The sequence below is a fragment of the Balaenoptera acutorostrata genome, chromosome 12 (genome assembly GCF_949987535.1).
Source record: "Balaenoptera acutorostrata chromosome 12, mBalAcu1.1, whole genome shotgun sequence".
NCBI classification, from domain to species: domain Eukaryota; kingdom Metazoa; phylum Chordata; class Mammalia; order Artiodactyla; family Balaenopteridae; genus Balaenoptera; species Balaenoptera acutorostrata.
In genome coordinates, this window is record NC_080075.1 from 28,038,167 (window position 1) to 28,056,230 (window position 18,064).

Sequence of the window (18,064 nt, forward strand, 5' to 3'; positions counted from 1 at the left end):
TACTTATTGCCATATTGTTAATTGTTTTCTGGTTGTTTTTATAGTTCTTTATTCTTCTCTCTTTTTTGCTCTCTTCCCCTGTGGTTTAATGTCTGCCTTTAATGTTATGTTTGGATTCCTTTCTCTTTTTTCATGTGTATCTATTAGAGATTTTTCTGGTTTGTGGTTACCATGAGGTTTATATATAGCAAACTATATATACATACACATGTGATTTTTTTTATGGCTGCATTGGGTCTTTGTTGCTGCATGCAGACTTTCTCTAGTTGCGGGTTGTGGGGGCTACTCTTTGCTGTGGTGTGAGGGCTTCTCACTGTGGTGGCTTCTCTTGTTGTGGAGCATGGGCTCTAGGTGTGCAGGCTTCAGTAGTTGTGGCATGCGAACTCTGTAGTTGTGGCTCACAGGCTCTAGAGTGCAGGCTCAGTAGTTGTGGCGCATGGGCTCTGTGGCATGTGGGATCTTCCCAGACCAGGGCTCGAACCTGTGTCCCCCACATTGGCAGGCAGATTCTTAACCACTGCACCATAGGGAAGTCCCACATGTGATTATTTTTAAGTTGGTGACCACTTAAGTCTGAACACATTCTAAGCACCCTTCATTTTTATTTGCCCCCCCACACATTTAATGTTTTTGACATCATATTTTACATCTTTTTGTTTTGTGTATCCCTTAACTACTTATTGTGGATATAGATGATTTTACTACTTTTGTCTTTAATCTTCCTACTAGCTTTATAAGTGGTTGATCTACTATCTTTATTGTATGTTTGCTTTAACCAATGAGATTTTTCCTCTCATAATTTTCATATTTCTGGTTGTGGTCTTTTCTTTTCCCCTTAGAGAAATCCCTTTAACATTTCTCGTTAAGCCAGTTAAATGGTGCTGAATTCTTTTAGCTGTTGCTTGTCTTAAAATTTTTATCTCTCCTTCAAATCTGAATGATAGCCTTGCCAGATAGAGTATTCTTGGTTGCATGTTTTATCCTTTCATCACTTTGAATATATGGTGCCACTCCCTTCTGGCCTGCAAAATTTCTACTGAAAAGTCAGCTGACAGTCTTATGGGAGTTCCATGTATGTCACTATTTGTTTCCTCTTGCTGCTCTTAATATTCTCTCTTTATCTTTAATATAATGTGTATTGGTGTGGATTGCTTTGGGTTCATCTTGTTTGGGACTCTTTGTGCTTCTTGGACATGGATGTCTGTTTCCTTTCCCAGATTGGGGAACTTTTTAGCTATTATTCCTTCAAATAAGTTCTTTGATGTTTTCTCTCTCTCTTATCCTTCTTGGACCCCTATGATGCAAATATTTGTACACTTTGGTTGTCCCAGAAGTCTCTTAAACTACACTCATTTTTTGTTAATTATTTTCTTTTTTAATTTTTTGTTCAGCTTGGGTGTCTTCCAGTTTGCTGATCCACTCCTCTGTATCACCTAATCCACTGTTGATTCCTTCTAGTGAATTTTTTATTTCAGTTATTGTATTCTTCAGCTCTGTTTGGTTCCTTATATTTTCTAATTTTATTTAAATTCTCATTGTGTTTATCCATTCTTCTCTCAAGTTCATTGAGCATATTTATTATCATTACTTTGAAATCTTTTTCAAGTAGATTGCTTATCTCCACCTCATTTAGTTCTTTTTCTGAGGTTTTGTCTTGTGCCTTTGTTGAGAACATATTCCTCTGTCTCCAAAAATTGTGTGTATTTATTTCTCTGTGCTTATTTCTATGCATTAGGTAAGTTGCTTACATGTTCTGATCTTGGAGAAGTGGTCTTGTGTTGGAGCTGTCCTGTGGGGCCCAGCAGCACACTCTCCTCTGATCAACAGAGCTATATGCTCTAGGGGTGCCCCCTATGTGTGCTGTGTGGGCCCTTCTGTTGTGGTGGGACTGACTACTGTGGGCATGCTGGTAGGTGAGGTTGGCCCCCAGCCCAGTTCACTGCCGACCCTGCCTTGTGACTGCTGGCCCACTGGTGTACAGGGCCAGGTCCTGGGGTAGCTGGCTGTGGGTCTATGAGGGCCCTGGGGCTGGTACCAGCCCACTGGTGGGTGGATAACCTCCCAGAGCTAATAGGCTAGAAGAAGAACTCCAAAATGGCATTTGCCAAAACCAGTGTCCTCATGGTAGAATGAGCTCCCCAAAATGGCTGCCACTGGTGTTTTTGTCCCCAAGGATGGTCCCAATTGCTTCCTTCCTCTCCAGGAGACTCTTCAAGGTCAGCAAGTGGGTCTGGCTCAGGCTCCTCTCAAATCACTGCCTCTGTGCTGGGACTCAGAGCATGTGAGAATTTTTGTGCACTCTTTAAGAGAAGAATCTCTGTTTCCTACAGCTCTCTAGCCCTCCTGTGTGCAAGCCCTGCTGGCCTTCAAAACAAGAGATTCTGAGGGTTTGTCTTCCTGGTGCAGGACCCCCTAGCTGGGGAACCTGATGTGGAGCTCAGACCTCTTGCTCCTTGGGGAGGACCTCTGAAATTGTGATCATCCTTGCATTTGTGGGTGACCTCCCCAGGGGTATGGGTCTTGACTATACTGCATCTCTGCCCCTCCCATCCATCTCATTGTGATTCCTTATTTATATCTTTAGTTCAAGAAAATCTTTTCTGCTAGTCTTCAGGTCGTTCTCATTGATAGTTGTTCTGTAACCAGTTGGTGTGCCCATGGGAGGAGGTGAGCTCAGTGTCTTCCTACTCCACTATCTTGGCCACACCTCTCCTCGGTCATTTTTTCTCTGAAGGTTTCTTGGGAATAAAAAGGAATGGGTTAAGCAATCCCACTACTGGGCATATACCCAGAGAAAACCGTAATTCAAAAAGACACATGCACCCCAATGTTCATTGCAGCACTATTTACAATAGCCAGGTCATGGAAGCAACCTAAATGCCCATCTACAGACGAATGGATAAAGAAGTTGTGGTACATATATACAATGGAATATTACTCAGCCATAAAAAGGAATGAAATTGAGTCATTTGTTGAGATGTGGATGGATCTAGAGACTGTCATAGAGAGTGAAGTAAGTCAGAAAGAGAAAAACAAATATCATATATTAACGCATGTATGTGGAACCTAGAAAAATGGTACAGATGAGCCAGTTTGCAGGGCAGAGGTTGAGACACAGATGTAGAGAATGAACATATGGACACCAAGGGGGGAAAACTGTGGTGGGGTGGGGATGGTGGTGTGCTGAATTGGGCGATTGGGATTGACATGTATACACTGATGTGTATAAAATTGATGACTGATTAAAAAAAAAAGGAATGGGTTATATCACCCAGTATTCATAAAACCATTTTATGAATATCCCCTTTAAACATCTGACATTCCCTTGCTGCAGCTGTCCAAATCCCACCCCTTCTCTTTCCCTCCCCCGAGTCTTCAAACCTAGAAGCCTGCTCTGGTTCATGGCCCCTTTCCCTCTGCTGCTTCCTCCTCATTCCTGGGTCTTTTCCTCCTGAACACCCATACCCCTTTGCTCATTAATGTGGTCTCCCTTGGCTTCTCCAGTCATTGCCCAGAAGTATGGTATAACACAGTAGTTCTCAAACATGAGTGCACATCAGAATAATCAGAAGGGCTTGTCAAAGTCTGAATTTTGGGTCCCACACTCAAAGTTTCTGATTCAAATAGTCTGGAATGGGGTCCAAGGATTTGCATTTCTGACAAGTTCTGTTATGGTTATGTTGCTGGTCCTGGGGCCACCCTCTGAGAATCACTGACATAACCAAAGTCCTTTGGTACCACATATAAATGGTCCTTCCTCCACCTTGAAAGGTGTTATTATAATTACTTTACACCCCATATCACACTGTGCACAGTAAGGGGGCAGGATAAGACAGAAAATAACCATGAGAAAGGGAGGATGTGCTGGTGGTCTCACCTGTCTCACCCTCTTGCCAGGTGGTTAAGATGATGATTGTTGTTGTATGCACCTTTGCCATCTGCTGGCTGCCTTTCCACATCTTCTTCCTCCTGCCTTACATCAACCCTGATCTCTACCTGGAGAAGTTTATTCAGCAGGTTTACCTGGCCATCATGTGGCTGGCCATGAGCTCTACAATGTACAACCCCATCATCTACTGCTGCCTCAATGACAGGTAAGAACCCCATCCCCCATACTCTCTCCAGGACAAGAAACTAATCATCACACTGTTCAATCCGCTGACTGAACCATGTGATGATTAGTTCTCTGTAGTCTTTACCACTCCCTCTTGTCTCACAGCTGGCTTTCCTCATTTAGGTTGGCTACTTGGGGACTACACAGACAAATGGTCTTCTTGTCACCATGCAGGAATATGAGCTCTGAGGAGACTTTTTTTTTCTTTTCCAAGATGAACCAGAAATCCATGTTTTTATGTGAAATCTTCTAACTTTTAAACACTCGTTACTAAGTCAGTAGTAGAGGATGGGATGCAGGGACAGATAAAAAACCCTCTGTGATTAATACACATAAAGCAGGTTGCAAACTGGATCAAGCTCATGAATTGCTCAATCTGCTCTATGGATTCCATGCACAGGGGGCTGTCCATGCAGACAGAGAGAAAGAGAATCAGAGAGAGAGAGAGAGTCAGAGAGTGAATGAGTCAGAGAGTGATAGTGAGAGAGAGACTGAGAGAGAACAAGAGAGAAAGAGAGAAATTGATGCCACTAGAATAATTATCCACCACATGGCATCTTTTCCCTTCTCTGGTCTCTAATTTTCTTCTTCCCATCCCATCATAAAATCTGGGCAGCTTTGTCCAGTTTCTTCCAGCACTTCCAGCAGGACAGGGTAAGCAAAAAGAAGTCAGAGCCTCAAAGACCTGATTCTGCCTTTACTTGGCCACAGGGGCCAGAAGAGCCTTCCCTGAAGTGGAAGCCAACCTCAGACAAGTAAGAGAAGGTAGAGCCATCTAGAATGGTATTCAGCAATAGGGAATTCACCACTATGTGCAGAGTCCCCAAGAGGGAGCTGGTATGCCATGGTGGCAGCTCACTCATTTGGAGCACCACCTCAGCCTCTGTGAAAAAGGAGGCAGGAGAAGGAGGGGGAGGGGAAAAAGGCGTGTCACATTTATAGCCAACAGTTATCAGCCTATAACGTGCCTTCTCTGAATGAGACACTCAGGTGCTATGAATTTGGGGACAGGTATTCCATGGGACTTGTCCAAATGGTCTTGTTTGTCTAACTCATGGATTTATCTTTCTTCTAGGAGCCTCACAACATACGTAAACATTTCTAAGTTTAATCTCCCAAAAGCTAATTCTGAAGGGATATGATTGGCAGAAAATCAGTGGGCTACTTGAAGGAAAGGACTGAGTCTTGACACAGTATTGTGCATATAGTAAACACTTGGTGAATGTTTTTACTGATGTTGAACTGACCCAAAATCAGCTGACCCTGAACCAGTGGAGGCAGCATATTTCAACAGCCACCCTAAGTACAGACATGCATTTGACATGAACTTGGGTTCTAGTCCTGGATTTGACCTTGATCACTAACCTTTGAATCTTTTTGCCCTTAGCATCTTCAGCTGTCAATTAATTTTAAAAAATAATAACACAGTGTCTCATTTGGGTTTATCCACATATTAAAGAGCTACCGCAATGGTGGGAACACCCTCTGAAAGCAGGTCATACTCAAGGATTACCTCTCCTTCCACTCTCTCTTCAGGTTTCGTCTGGGCTTCAAGCATGCCTTTCGGTGCTGCCCTTTCATCAGTGCTGGTGACTATGAGGGGCTCGAAATGAAATCCACTAGGTACCTCCAGACGCAGGGCAGTGTGTATAAAGTCAGCCGCCTGGAGACCACTGTCTCCACAGTGGTGGGGGCCCATGAGGAAGACCTGGAGGAAGGCCCTAAGGCCATGCCTTCATCCCTGGACAAGACCTCCAATGACTCCTCTCGCAACGACTCTAAGACCATGATGGAGAACTTCAGCTTCTACTCCAACATGCTCTCCTAGACTACAGGGCCTTCAGTAGGCACAGTCACCTTTGTCTTTGTCTTGCTTCATTTCATGCATGGATAAATCCTCAATATAGAGACCATAAGAAACACTCTTGGGGCTTGTGAAAGGGTCAGAATAGTTTAGGAAAAACATTCCATTCTGGAGTCAAAAATCTGCATTCTTCTATGTCTTTGCCACCCACATGCTGTGTGACCCAAAACAAATCATCGAACTTCTCTGAGCCTGTACAATGGGAAGGTTAGACTCGATTTTCTCTACAATCCATTCCAAGATTCTAGAATTAACTTTAATTGTATGTTGGCACTCATTTCAGGGTAATTCCTGCAATGCAGCAACAGGTCCAACTGATCTGTTTGCCTAGAGCTGCTGTCTTATTTCAATAAAGGTGTTCTCAGTCTTGCTTAGGTTATTTTCCTTTAGCTGGTGGCTCATACTCCATCAGCCTCTGCTTGATAAGGTGAACAAAAGGAGGAACCACATAAAATCTGAATGAACGATATAACACCCTCTTCTAAGGACCCATGAAAAGAAGGCATACTTCTGCCCCTTTTTTGGCATCTCAATATCTCAGTGCATTATGGGATTGAGAGCCTCAAGTTTATCTGCATTATGTCCCCAGTGACTGTCCTGAGCAATCAATGCAGATAGAATATGGCCACTAATACTAGCTAATGTCTGTTATGAACCAAGACTCAGGAGAACTGTGCAATACTTAATCTATCTGATCCTCTCTTTCCTTATTTGTAAAACTATGAGCTGAACTACATAATCTAGGGGTCCTTTTGAATTTTAACATTCATTGGTTCAATGATTGTGTCAGTCTTTTTTTTGTTCAACCAAAAATTTGTAGTCTCAGGAAGAATAGAAGCAGTAAGTCCAGCAAATTAACACCTGGCTGCTAGAGACGTAGCAACTGCTAAGACCATGTATCAGTATCCACATATGACTTTCTCTGATTTATCCTAAAACTGTGAGCACTTTGCTTCTCCTGAAGATTTTGGCCTTTGATGGAGCAGAGGACTTCGTGTCAAATCCTACATCTCTCTATCAGGCTTTAACAGGCTAAGTCTCCCAGCTGGAGAATGCCACCAGGGAAGAAAAACATGTAGGCTCCCTGCTCTGGCCTTTTGGGTATCTTAGGGCGGGGAACTCACCTAGATTTTTAGCTTTATACTAGCATAAGGCATGAGCTCAGATGCCCAGTGACTGAGGAGGCTGCACGCTGCAACAACACTTGTGGGAAGAGACCACCTTGCATCTTCCCTTTAGACTCTCTGAATCTCCCCTTCCTGCCACCAGCTTTGCTGGCCTCCTGTCTAAAAGAGGTGGGATGATCAATCAACCCTACAGAAGAGTCAGTTGACAGAGAGTCATGAACTTAAAGCTTCATGCCCTGACACAGTTTGGGGGTTACAGCAGGTGAGTGTGCAGTTTCTTTCAGTCTCCCAGATCTGTGCTTTGTCCAGATGTGGCTGAAAGCAGAAACCTCATGTATACCATAAATGCCTTCTTCGTGGTTCAAAGAATGCATGCACATATTCTGCATCCATCATGTTGAGGGAGAACCGTGCTGCACATAGGGTTTACAGCCTTTACCAACTGTGCTGGCCCTAACCCTACCAGGACATTGACAGGCCAGGAAGAAGCTATATAGCAACAGTATAAGCCAGAAAGACCTGACAGTCATATCCTCCAAAGCAGCATGAGAAGGATTAAATAAACTAAGAAAACCAGCTCAGTGCAAATATATGAATGGAACACATAATTTAGGGACAACAAAAGTCAGTGCCCAAAGCATTAGTCTTACTTCTGATAAAGAATCATGCCATGTATGGATTATTCACTTCAGAGGGATGTAAAGAACTGGCATGATTATGAGAAGTACCTAAGAAGAAAGTGTTAATGAGTAGGGGACCTCCCCTCTATGGAAGAGGTTAGAGTTGAATTCAACAAGGATTATTGAGCACTTGCTCTGGACTTGGCCCTGAGCTGGGGACACACAGCTACTTCTGTTCTTGAGGAGCCTACCGACAGGCCATTGTTAACTCACCAGTCTTAGTGGGTCTAGGCTGCCCTGCAGGCATGGAGGCAGTTGAGAAGCAGATTTTCCACAGGATTCTAAAAGACCCACACTCAACATGGGTAATCGGGCCAAAGACCTTAAGATAGCCTTTTGCAATGAGAGCTCTCTGAGATAATTCCAAAGAGAGCACCAGCTAATCCAGGGGAACTGAAGGGATGCGTTTGGACAGCATCATCACTGCACATAATAGGAGTAGACAGTTTCAAATATGGCAGAACATTTCCTCTGAGAGAGCCCAGCAAGCCTTCCTCTGACCCACTCTGCAACACCCATTTAACTTATGAATTTGTTGTCTCCTCCCATGTGTGAGAAACACCATGATCTGCACTGTGCATTGGTCTCATTCTTATAGAAATCTGTCATCCTGTGTTTATCTCCTAAGTGTTTTTCCTTGATATTCTGTTCAGTAGTAATAGAATATAAGGCATCGTGGGGCTATCACTGTTATGTTACTTCCAAAATGTGGGATCCAGTTGCTGTCAATGAGCTATTTGTATTGTGCTGATTCCTCCTCATTCTTTCACAGAGAGAAGCTGATGTATATAATGGATTCACAGTAGTACCATAGCAATTGAGGGTTGGGGAGGGACACTATATGGCAAGAACTAAAGGATAGGGGTCCTTGTCTTCCTCACCTCCCACTGGAGTGCTAAGACATACTGGAATGTCCTTTCTCTTGGAAGGACTGAGTGGAACCCTTGGAAAAGGGGACTTGGGAGCTAACCTTATTGACCTGGTTTCAGGAAGAATCATGTAAGTGGAGAGGAGTAGTTCTTGAAGTTTCTATGTTTTCCAACCTGAGATCATGGAAAGAATCTCCATACAGAAATAAAGTATGTTTTTAACTGTCTCATGCCTCTGTCTCATCTCCAGGGAAACTAAGCACCCTACAAGATGCTGAATGGGGTGGTACTATGAATCTTAATAAATTGCATAGGCCAAAGAATGGAACCCAACACCCAGAAAACTCCTATCTCTATGACAAAATGGGTTGGCAAGATGTGGGAACTATTTCCAGGTAGGGATCTGGGAAGGTAATATGGGATTGTGTGAAGTGACCAACAGTGTCACCTATGAGTAGAGTTGTGTCAGTTCAGATCCTCCTAGAAGCAGACACCAAGACAGAGTCAGAAGTGCAAGAGATTTATTGAGGGAACACTTGGGAAAGATAAGGGGTGAGGAAGGTAAGCAGGGGAGGCCTTGAGACCACTATGCAGATCTGACACCTGTGAAAAAGTGAGGGGAAGATTGGGCAGGAGGAGCTTCCATATGAGGTGCAGCCCTGAGAAAGTCTCAGCTGGCCCACCAGTGTGCAAAGGGTGCCCAGAGAAAAGCCCCAGCGTGCAGAAATGGCCAGGCTTGGTACCCTCAACATGCTGGGTCACTGACTGGTAGCTCTCCGGGGAGAGGGTGGTCTGCTCTTGAACACTGTGGTGGTCCCTGAAGGCACAGCAGCTGGAGGCAGGCAGCTGATGGCACGCCCACTGCCGGGCCTCTCCTGAAGGGAGATCTGTACCATCACTACCACAGCTGCCACCAGAGCTTCGGTCCAGCCCCCTCTGTTTGAAAACACACATCAGGAAACCCTTGGCAGTATTAGAAACTTCAATGGTTAATCTCTGTGAGCCCGGGCAACCTGAACGGAAGCCCAGGAAGTAGGGGCCACCCTGTACCACCTCACCCCTCAGGCATGCATCCTCAAAAGAGTGATGAGCAGCTGTCAGCAAACTTGCGATGACAAAGATTGTAAAGCCTATAAAAGAGGGAGTTTTTTTTTAACATCTTTATTGGAGTATAATTGCTTAACAATTGTGTGTTTGTTAGTTTCTGCTTTATAACAAAGTGAATCAGCTATACATATACATATATCCCCATATCTCTTCCCTCTTGTGTCTCCCTCCTATCCTCCCTAACCCACCCCTCTAGGTGGTCACAAAGCACTGAGCTGATCTCCCTGTGCTATGCGGCTGCTTCCCACTAGCTATCTATTTTACAATTTGGTAGTGTATATATGTCTTTGCCACTCTCTCACTTCGTCCCAGCTTACCCCTCCCCCTCCCCGTGTCCTCAAGTCCATTCTCTACGTCTGCGTTAAAAGAGGAAGTTTTGAGGAGAATCTAGATAGCTTCGCAACACGATGAGTATCAGAAACAAATAATAAAGATGTCTCTGTTTAAACTAAGGCATCTTAAACTGAGGTGCCTGGATAAGCTTCAAGAAATCCACAACTTCACTTCAAGGTCTCCACAAATCATATGTAAAACACTATGTGTGTGTGTAATAAAGGGTGCAAAACCTGAATCTTCTCAGAAGAAATCATTCATCCTCCACTCTCTAGAGAAGGAGAGAAAATAAATTGTTTATGGGAGAGAGGTGAGGAGCCCTGAGGCCTTCAGAGCACACTGAGAGGTAGGTGAGCCCTGGGAGAACCAGAGTGGCTGCCATGAAACTTGAAACAACTTTGGAACAAAATCATAATTCACCTCAGGCGTCCAGATGTGTTAAAGCTGTAGAACATCCTTAAAGATGTTTGTGGCTGTAAAAACACCAAATTCATGATTAAGGGGTGTGCTCACTCTTCCATGGAAAGATGAGTATTTGTTAGCTGAAGAAAGACTAACCTTAGTTACAGGTCAACAAATAATATCAGCTGTGGAGTATTGATATTCTTGTGGAAATGCAAGCACGTTTTCATTTAGTCCTGTGTAAGCACATGTGACCTCATACACGCTGAATGTGCTTACCTTTAGGGGCCAGTCTGGCTTTGGTAATTCTCCCTGCATAGCTGCCTCAGATTCTTTTCATGAATAAATGGATTTCCTCAGCTCTGGAACCCAAGAGGGGGTTTCAGTCAAGGCCTCAAACAGAGTCAGGCAAGGTAGGGACACACCAAGAGCGTTCCTCTCCATCTTCAAAGGTGAAGGGAGCACTTGACTGCAGAAACTGCTTTCCTGATCTCCACAGGCAATGTTCTGAGACACCCTCATTTATCTTTACCAATTAGGAAAACAGGGAGGAAGTGGAATGAGGCATGGAAGGGCACATCTCATGAACACCAAATTCAACATAAAATTCAACCTTTGGTTCTGGCTTCTTTCTCAAGCAGTGCAGCTAGCAAGGAGAAAAGGCTGCTAATTAGAAACAAGTGAAAAAGTGTATCAGCAATGACATGAGCCCCACCGGGGGTGCTACCCTTGCTCCGCCACTGTCTGCTGGCATGTTAGCAGCATCTATTCCACGAGCTTCAGAGATTTTCACACAGACAGATTCAAACCCAAGTGCTCTGCATTGTGTTCACATGTCCTTTGTCTCTTTCCTCTTCTTTTTATGTCCAGTATCCTTTTGTACTCCACTCTTTAGTCCAACATTATTTTCATTCCTAGAAACCCTCTCCTCTTAACATACTCCCTGCTGAAATCTCTAGGTTTTAATCCCACTATTCTGGATGGCTTCTTAGTACACATTTTAATAAAGAACGTACTTGGCGTAATAGTGAAAACCCACCATCCCTAACAAATTCTCTTTTCCTATCTCAAGTACCCTCTTGCCCACTTCATGTACTCACTCACCCACTCTTTTCTTTCACCCCCTAACCTCACCTCCCACTCACCCATTTTCTGAAATTAAGAGGACTTTCAGATCAGGACTCCTGAATTAGTGCCAACACTCAAAAGAAGCAGCTGAAGCAAGAGATCCAGCCACTAGGCTGGGCTGGGAGAACAGCAGACTCCAGAGGGATGCCAGGTTCCAGTGCTGTCATCTCCTAACCATGCCAATACATGAATTTAAAGAAGAATGTTAGTGCATGAAGAGGCCAGGCAGTGCATGCTCACTGCCCAGAAAGCTCATTCTGAATTTGGCTGTGCTCCTCTGCCCTTTTCTGACTCATTGACCCATGCCCATTGCCCTCTTTTTCCATAACCACAGCCTGGAGGAGTACCTGTTTTGGCAGAAGTGTCCTAAGGGACAATAACTATTCCTGAAACATGGCAGCCACCTAGGCTGGTCCAGATAGTCAAAAAGAGATGCTGTTATGGATGATTATAAACATGATTCTGGGTTGACCTCAGAAATTTGGGGACAACCTGAACACTATCTCAAAAAGAGAGGCAGCACTTTTCTGCTAATTTTATACCTATAAGGACTTGACAGCTGATAATTCAACTTCATCCACTGAATATTTGCCATGATGTAGCAGGCACACTGTGGGGGATTGGAAATATAAATTTCAATAGCACATGGTCCCTGCCCTCAAAAAACTTACAGTCCAGAGGGGTAGACAGAGGTTCACCACAGTCCAGTGGGAGGAATGTCAAAGTAGAGATGCTGGAAAGAACTCTTGATGTTTTACCACACCAAATGTTGTCGAAAGACAACAAAATCTTAAGCCCAATGTTTTTCTCAGTGGCAACGCACATACAATTACTCACAGAAAATGATTTCTTGTCTCAATGACTGACTTCCACAAACTCCTAAGTTTTCTCATATCAGATGGACATCCTTACTTTTTTAGGTTGTGAAGTTCCAAATTCTTTAACCCTCTTTCAATTGTTGATTTTTCAGTTGGGTTTATTGTTGAGTTTAAATCCTCCCAAATCAAAATGCAGTCCCTCAGTAGTCTCAGTTGAATCTGACCACCACTACCTCTACCCTCACCTCTCTCCAGGTTCCACTTTTGGACCACAGGACTGCTTTCGGCTGCCCTCTGGAGGACTCTATAAAAAGGCACAGGTGGGCTTCCCTGGTGGCACAGCGGTTGAGAATCTGCCTGCCAATGCAGGGGACACGGGTTCGAGCCCTGGTCTGGGAAGATCCCACATGCTGCGGAGCAACTAGGCCCGTGAGCCACAACTACTGAGCCTGCGCGTCTGGAGCCTGTGCTCCACAACAAGAGAGGCCGTGATAGTGAGAGGCCCACGCACCGCGATGAAGCGTGGCCCCCGCTTGCCGCAACTAGAGAAAACCCTCGCACAGAAACGAAGACCCAACACAGCCAAAACTGAATAACTAAATTAATAAAAAAAACAAAAAAAACAAAAAAAAAAACAAGCTCACTCTGCATCCTGGGTCTCTAGCTTTAAAAAAAAAAAAAAAAAGGCACAGGTTACGGATTGAAATGAATGAAGTATCCAACACTAAAGCCAAATGCCCTCTGCCAGCAGGTGGCGATGCCACTTTAATGTGTCCCAGGAGCCAATGCCATGAGCATGACTTTCCTGTGCCTGGGTGTTTGGGTTATAGATTCAAAGAAAGAAGACACACATTAGAATATGTGGACGTGAAAATGGGGACTTCTCATACAATTGTACTCATCATACATACAATCACCTCTGTTCCCACCAGAGGAGCTCCCGATCTGATTATGGGAGCCAATCATGGGACTCCACCATGGACTCCTCATGTCATTATCCTTCTGTCCTCTTTGATCTGAAGATCCCACATCCCTAACCATGGTGGGCATTCTGCCAACTCCGGAATACCCTTGTGTTGATCCTAATGTTCCAGTGGGAGTTGTCACAATGGGAGTGAAGAACAGTGCAGAACTATGACCACACAGATAAGCAGAGTAGGTGACATGGCATCTCAGCAGCCCACTCAGAGATACCATGCAAGCCCCTCTCTTTAAAAAATAACAAGCTTGGGGGAGGAGCTTCAAGATGGCGGAAGAGTAAGACTGGAGATCACCTTCCTCCCCACAAATACATCAGAAATACATCTACATGTGGAACAACTCCTACAGAACACCCGCTGAACGTTGGCAGAAGAACTCAGACCTCCCAAAAGGCAAGAAACTCCCCACGTACCTGGGTAGGGCAAAAGAAAAAAGAAAAAACAGAGACAAAGAATAGGGACGGGACCTGAACGAGTGGGAGGGAGCTGTGAAGGAGGAAAGGTTTCCACACACTAGGAAGCCCCTTCGTGGGCAGAGACTGCGGGTGGCGGAGGGGGGAAGCTTCGGAGCCACAGAGGAGAGCACAGCAACAGGGGTGCAGAGGGCAAAGCGGAGAGATTCCCGCACAGAGGACCGATGCTGGCCAGCACTCACCAGCCCAGGAGGTTTGTCTGATCACCCACTGGGACTGGTTGTACTGGGAGCTGAGGCTCAGGCTTCGGTCGGATCCCAGGGAGAGGACTGGGGTTGGCTGCGTGAACACAGCCTGAAGGGGGCTAGTGCACCACAGCTAGCTGGGAGGGAGTCCAGGAAAAAGTCTGGAGCTGCCAAAGAGGCAAGAGACTTTTTCTTCCCTCATTGTTTCCTGGTGGGTGAAATGAGGGGATTAAGAGCACCGCTTAAAGGAGCTCCAGAGATGGTCGCGAGCCGCAGCTATCAGCACGGACCACAGAGACGGGCATGAGACGCTAAGGCGGCTGCTGTAGCCACCAAGAAGCCTGTGTGCAAGCACAGGTCACTATCCACACCTCCCCTGCTGGGAGCCTGTGCAGCCCGCCACTGCCAGGATCCCATGATCCAGGGACAACTTTCCCGGGAGAAAACACGGCATGCCTCAGGCTGATGCAACGTTACACCCGCCTCTGCCGCCACAGGCTCTCCCTGCATTCCATACCACTCCCACCCCTGGTCTGAGTGAGCCAGAGCCCCCGAAGCAGCTGCTCCTTTAACCCCGTCCTGTCTGAGTGAAGAACAGACGCCCTCAAGCTACCTATATGCAGAGGCGGGTCCAAATCCAAAGCTGAACCCTAGGAGCTCTGCGAACAAAGAAGAGAAAGGGAAATTTCTCCCAGCAGCCTCAGGAGCAGCGGGTTAAATCTCCACAATCAACTTGATGTACCCTGCATCTCTGGAATACCTGAATAGACAAAGAATCATCTCAAATTGAGGAGGTGGACTTTGGGAGCAACTATATATATATATATTTTTTTACCCTTTTCTCTTTTTGTGAGTGTGTATGTGTATGTTTCTGTGTGTGATTTTGTCTGTATAGCTTTGCTTTTACCATTTGTCCTAGGGGTCCATCTATCCGTTTTTTTGTTTTGTTTTGTTTTTGTATAGTTTTTAGCACTTGTTATCATTGGTGGATTTGTTTTTTGGTTTTGTTGCTCTCTTCTTTCTTTCTTTTTTATTACTTAAAAAAATTTTTTTAATAATTATTTTTTATTTTAATAATTTTATTTTATTTTACCATATTTTATCTTCTTCTTTCTTTCTTCTTTCTTTTTTTCTCCCTTTTATTCTGAGCCATGTGCAGGACAGGCTCTTGGTGCTCCAGCCAGGTGTCAGTGCTGTGCATCTGAGGTGGGAGAGCCAAGTTCAAGACACTGGTCCACAAGAGACTTCCCAGCTCCATGTAATACCAAATGACGAAAATCTCCCAGAGATCTCCATCTCAGTGCCAAGACCCAGCTGCACTCAACGATCAGCAGGCTACAATCCTGGACACCCTATGCCAAACAACTAGCAAGACAGGAACACAGCTCCATCCATTAGCAGAGAGGCTGCCTAAAATCATAATAAGGCCACAGACACTCCAAAACACACCACCAGATGTAGACCTGCCCACCAGAAAGATGAGATCCAGCCTCATCCACCAGAACATGGGCACTAGTCCCCTCCACCAGGAAGCCTACACAACCCACTGAACCAACCTTAGCAACTGGGGACAGACACCAAAAACAAAGGGAACTATGAACCTGCAGCCTGTGGAAAGGAGACCCCAAACACAGTAAGTTAAGCAAAATGAGAAGACAGAGAAACACACAGCAGATGAAGGAGCAAGGCAAAAACCCACCAGACCTAGCAAATGAGGAGGAACTAGGCAGTCTACCTGAAACAGAATTCAGAATAATGATAGTAAAGATGATCCAAAATCTTGGAAATAGAATGGAGAAAATACAAGAAACATTTAACAAGGACCTAGAAGAACTAAAGAGCAAAGAAACAGTGGTGAACAACACAATAAATGAAATTAAAAATTCTCTACAAAGGATCAATAGTAGAATAACGGAGGCAGAAGAATGGATAAGTGAACTGGAAGATAAAATAGTGGAGATAACTACTGCAGAGCAGAATAAAGAAAAAAAGAATGAAAAGAATTGAGGACAGTCTCAGAGACCACTGGGACAACATTAAACGCACCAACATTCGAATGATAGGGGTCCCAGAAGAAGAAGAGAAAAAGAAAGGGACTAAGAAAATATTTGAAGACATTATAGTTGAAAACTTCCTTAATATGGGAAAGGAAATAGTTAATCAAGTCCAGGAAGCACAGAGAGTCCCATACAGGATAAATACAAGGAGAAACATGCAAAGACACATATTAATCAAACTATGAAAAATTAAATACAGAGAAAAAATATTAAAAGCAGCAAGGGAAAAAGAACAAATAACACACAAGGGAATCCCCATAAGGTTAACAGCTGATCTTTCAGCAGAAACTCTGCAAGCCAGAAGGGAGTGGCAGGACATATTTAAAGTGATGAAGGAGAAAAAGCTACAACCAAGGTTACTCGACCCAGCAAGGATCTAATTCAGATTTGACGGAGAAATAAAAACATTTACAGACAAGCAAAGCTAAGAGATTTCAGCACCACCAAAACAGCTTTACAACAAATGCTAAAGGAGCTTCTCTAGGCAGCAAACCCAAGAGAAGGAAAACACTTACAATAACAAACCCAGAACAATTAAGAAAATGGTAATAGGAACATATATATTGATAATTACTTTAAATGTAAAGGGATTAAATGCTCCAACCATAGGCCATAGACTGGCTGAATGGATACAAAAACAAGACCCATATATATGCTGTCTACAAGACACCCACTTCGGACCTAGGAACACATACAGAATGAAAGTGAGGGGATGGAAAAAAGACATTCCATGCAAATGGAAATCAAAAGAAAGATGGAGTAGCAATTCTCATATCAGACAAAATAGGCTTTAAAACAAAGACTATCACAAGAGACAAAGAAGGACACTACATAATGATCAAAGGATCGATCCAAGAAGAAGATATAACAATTGTAAATATTTATGCACCCAACATAGGAGCACCTCAATACATAAAGCAAATATTAACAGCCATAAAAGGGGAAATTGACAGTAACACAATCATAGTAGGGGACTTTGACACCCTACTTTCACCAATGGACAGATAATCTAAAATGAAAATAAATAAGGAAACACAAGCTTTACATTAAACAAGATGGACTTAATTTATATTTATAGGACATTCCATCCAAAAACAACAGAATACACATTCTTATAAAGTGCTCATGGAACATTCTCCAGGATAGATCATATCTTGAGTCAAAAATCAAGCCTTGGTAAATTTAAGAAAATTGAAATCATATCAAGTAACTTTTCCGACCATAACGCTATGAGACTAGATATCAATTACAGGAAAAAATCTGTAAAAAATACAAACACGAAGCAAGACGGTGGAGTAGAAGGACGTGCTCTCACTCCCTCTTGCTAGAACACCAGAATCACAACTAGCTGCTGGACAATCATCGACAGGAAGACACTGGAACTCACCAGAAAAGATACCCCACATCCAAAGACAAAAGAGAAGGCACAATGAGATTGTAGGAGGGGCGCAATCACAGTAAAATCAAATCCCAAAACTGCTGGGTGGGTGACTCACAGACTGGAGAACACTTATACCACAGAAGTCCACCCACTGCAGTGAAGGTTCTGAGCCCCACATCAGGCTTCCAAACCTGGGGGTCTGGCAAAGGGAGGAGGAATTCCTTGAGAAACAGACTTTGAAGGCTAGTGGAATTTGATTGCAGGACTTTGACAGGACTGGGGGAAACAGAGACTCCACTCTTGTAGGGCACACACAAAGTAGTGTGAGCATCAGGACCCAGGAGAAGGAGCAGTGACCCAGGGGAGACTGAACCACACCAACCTGCCAGTGTTCGAGGGTTTCCTGCAGAGGCGGGGGGGGGGGGCTGTGTCTCACTGTGGGGACAAGGACACTGGCAGCAGAAGTTCTGGGAAGTACTCCTTGGCATGAGCCCCCCCAGAGTCTGTCATTAGCCCAACAAAAGAGCCCAGGTAGGCTTCAGTGTT

At 44.2% G+C, this 18,064-nt stretch overlaps 1 protein-coding gene across 1 annotated transcript in view; it reads left to right on the top strand.

The window, feature by feature from the left end:
* TACR1 (tachykinin receptor 1) overlaps window positions 1–5,942 on the top strand; it is a 317,613-nt gene extending 311,671 nt beyond the window's left edge. Inside the window, exons 4-5 of the mRNA XM_057557767.1 lie at window positions 3,898–4,094; window positions 5,651–5,942. Of these exons, the coding sequence (XP_057413750.1) occupies window positions 3,898–4,094; window positions 5,651–5,942 (489 nt within the window). The remainder of the gene's footprint in view (window positions 1–3,897; window positions 4,095–5,650) is intronic.
* The last annotated feature ends 12,122 nt before the right edge of the window (window positions 5,943–18,064 follow it).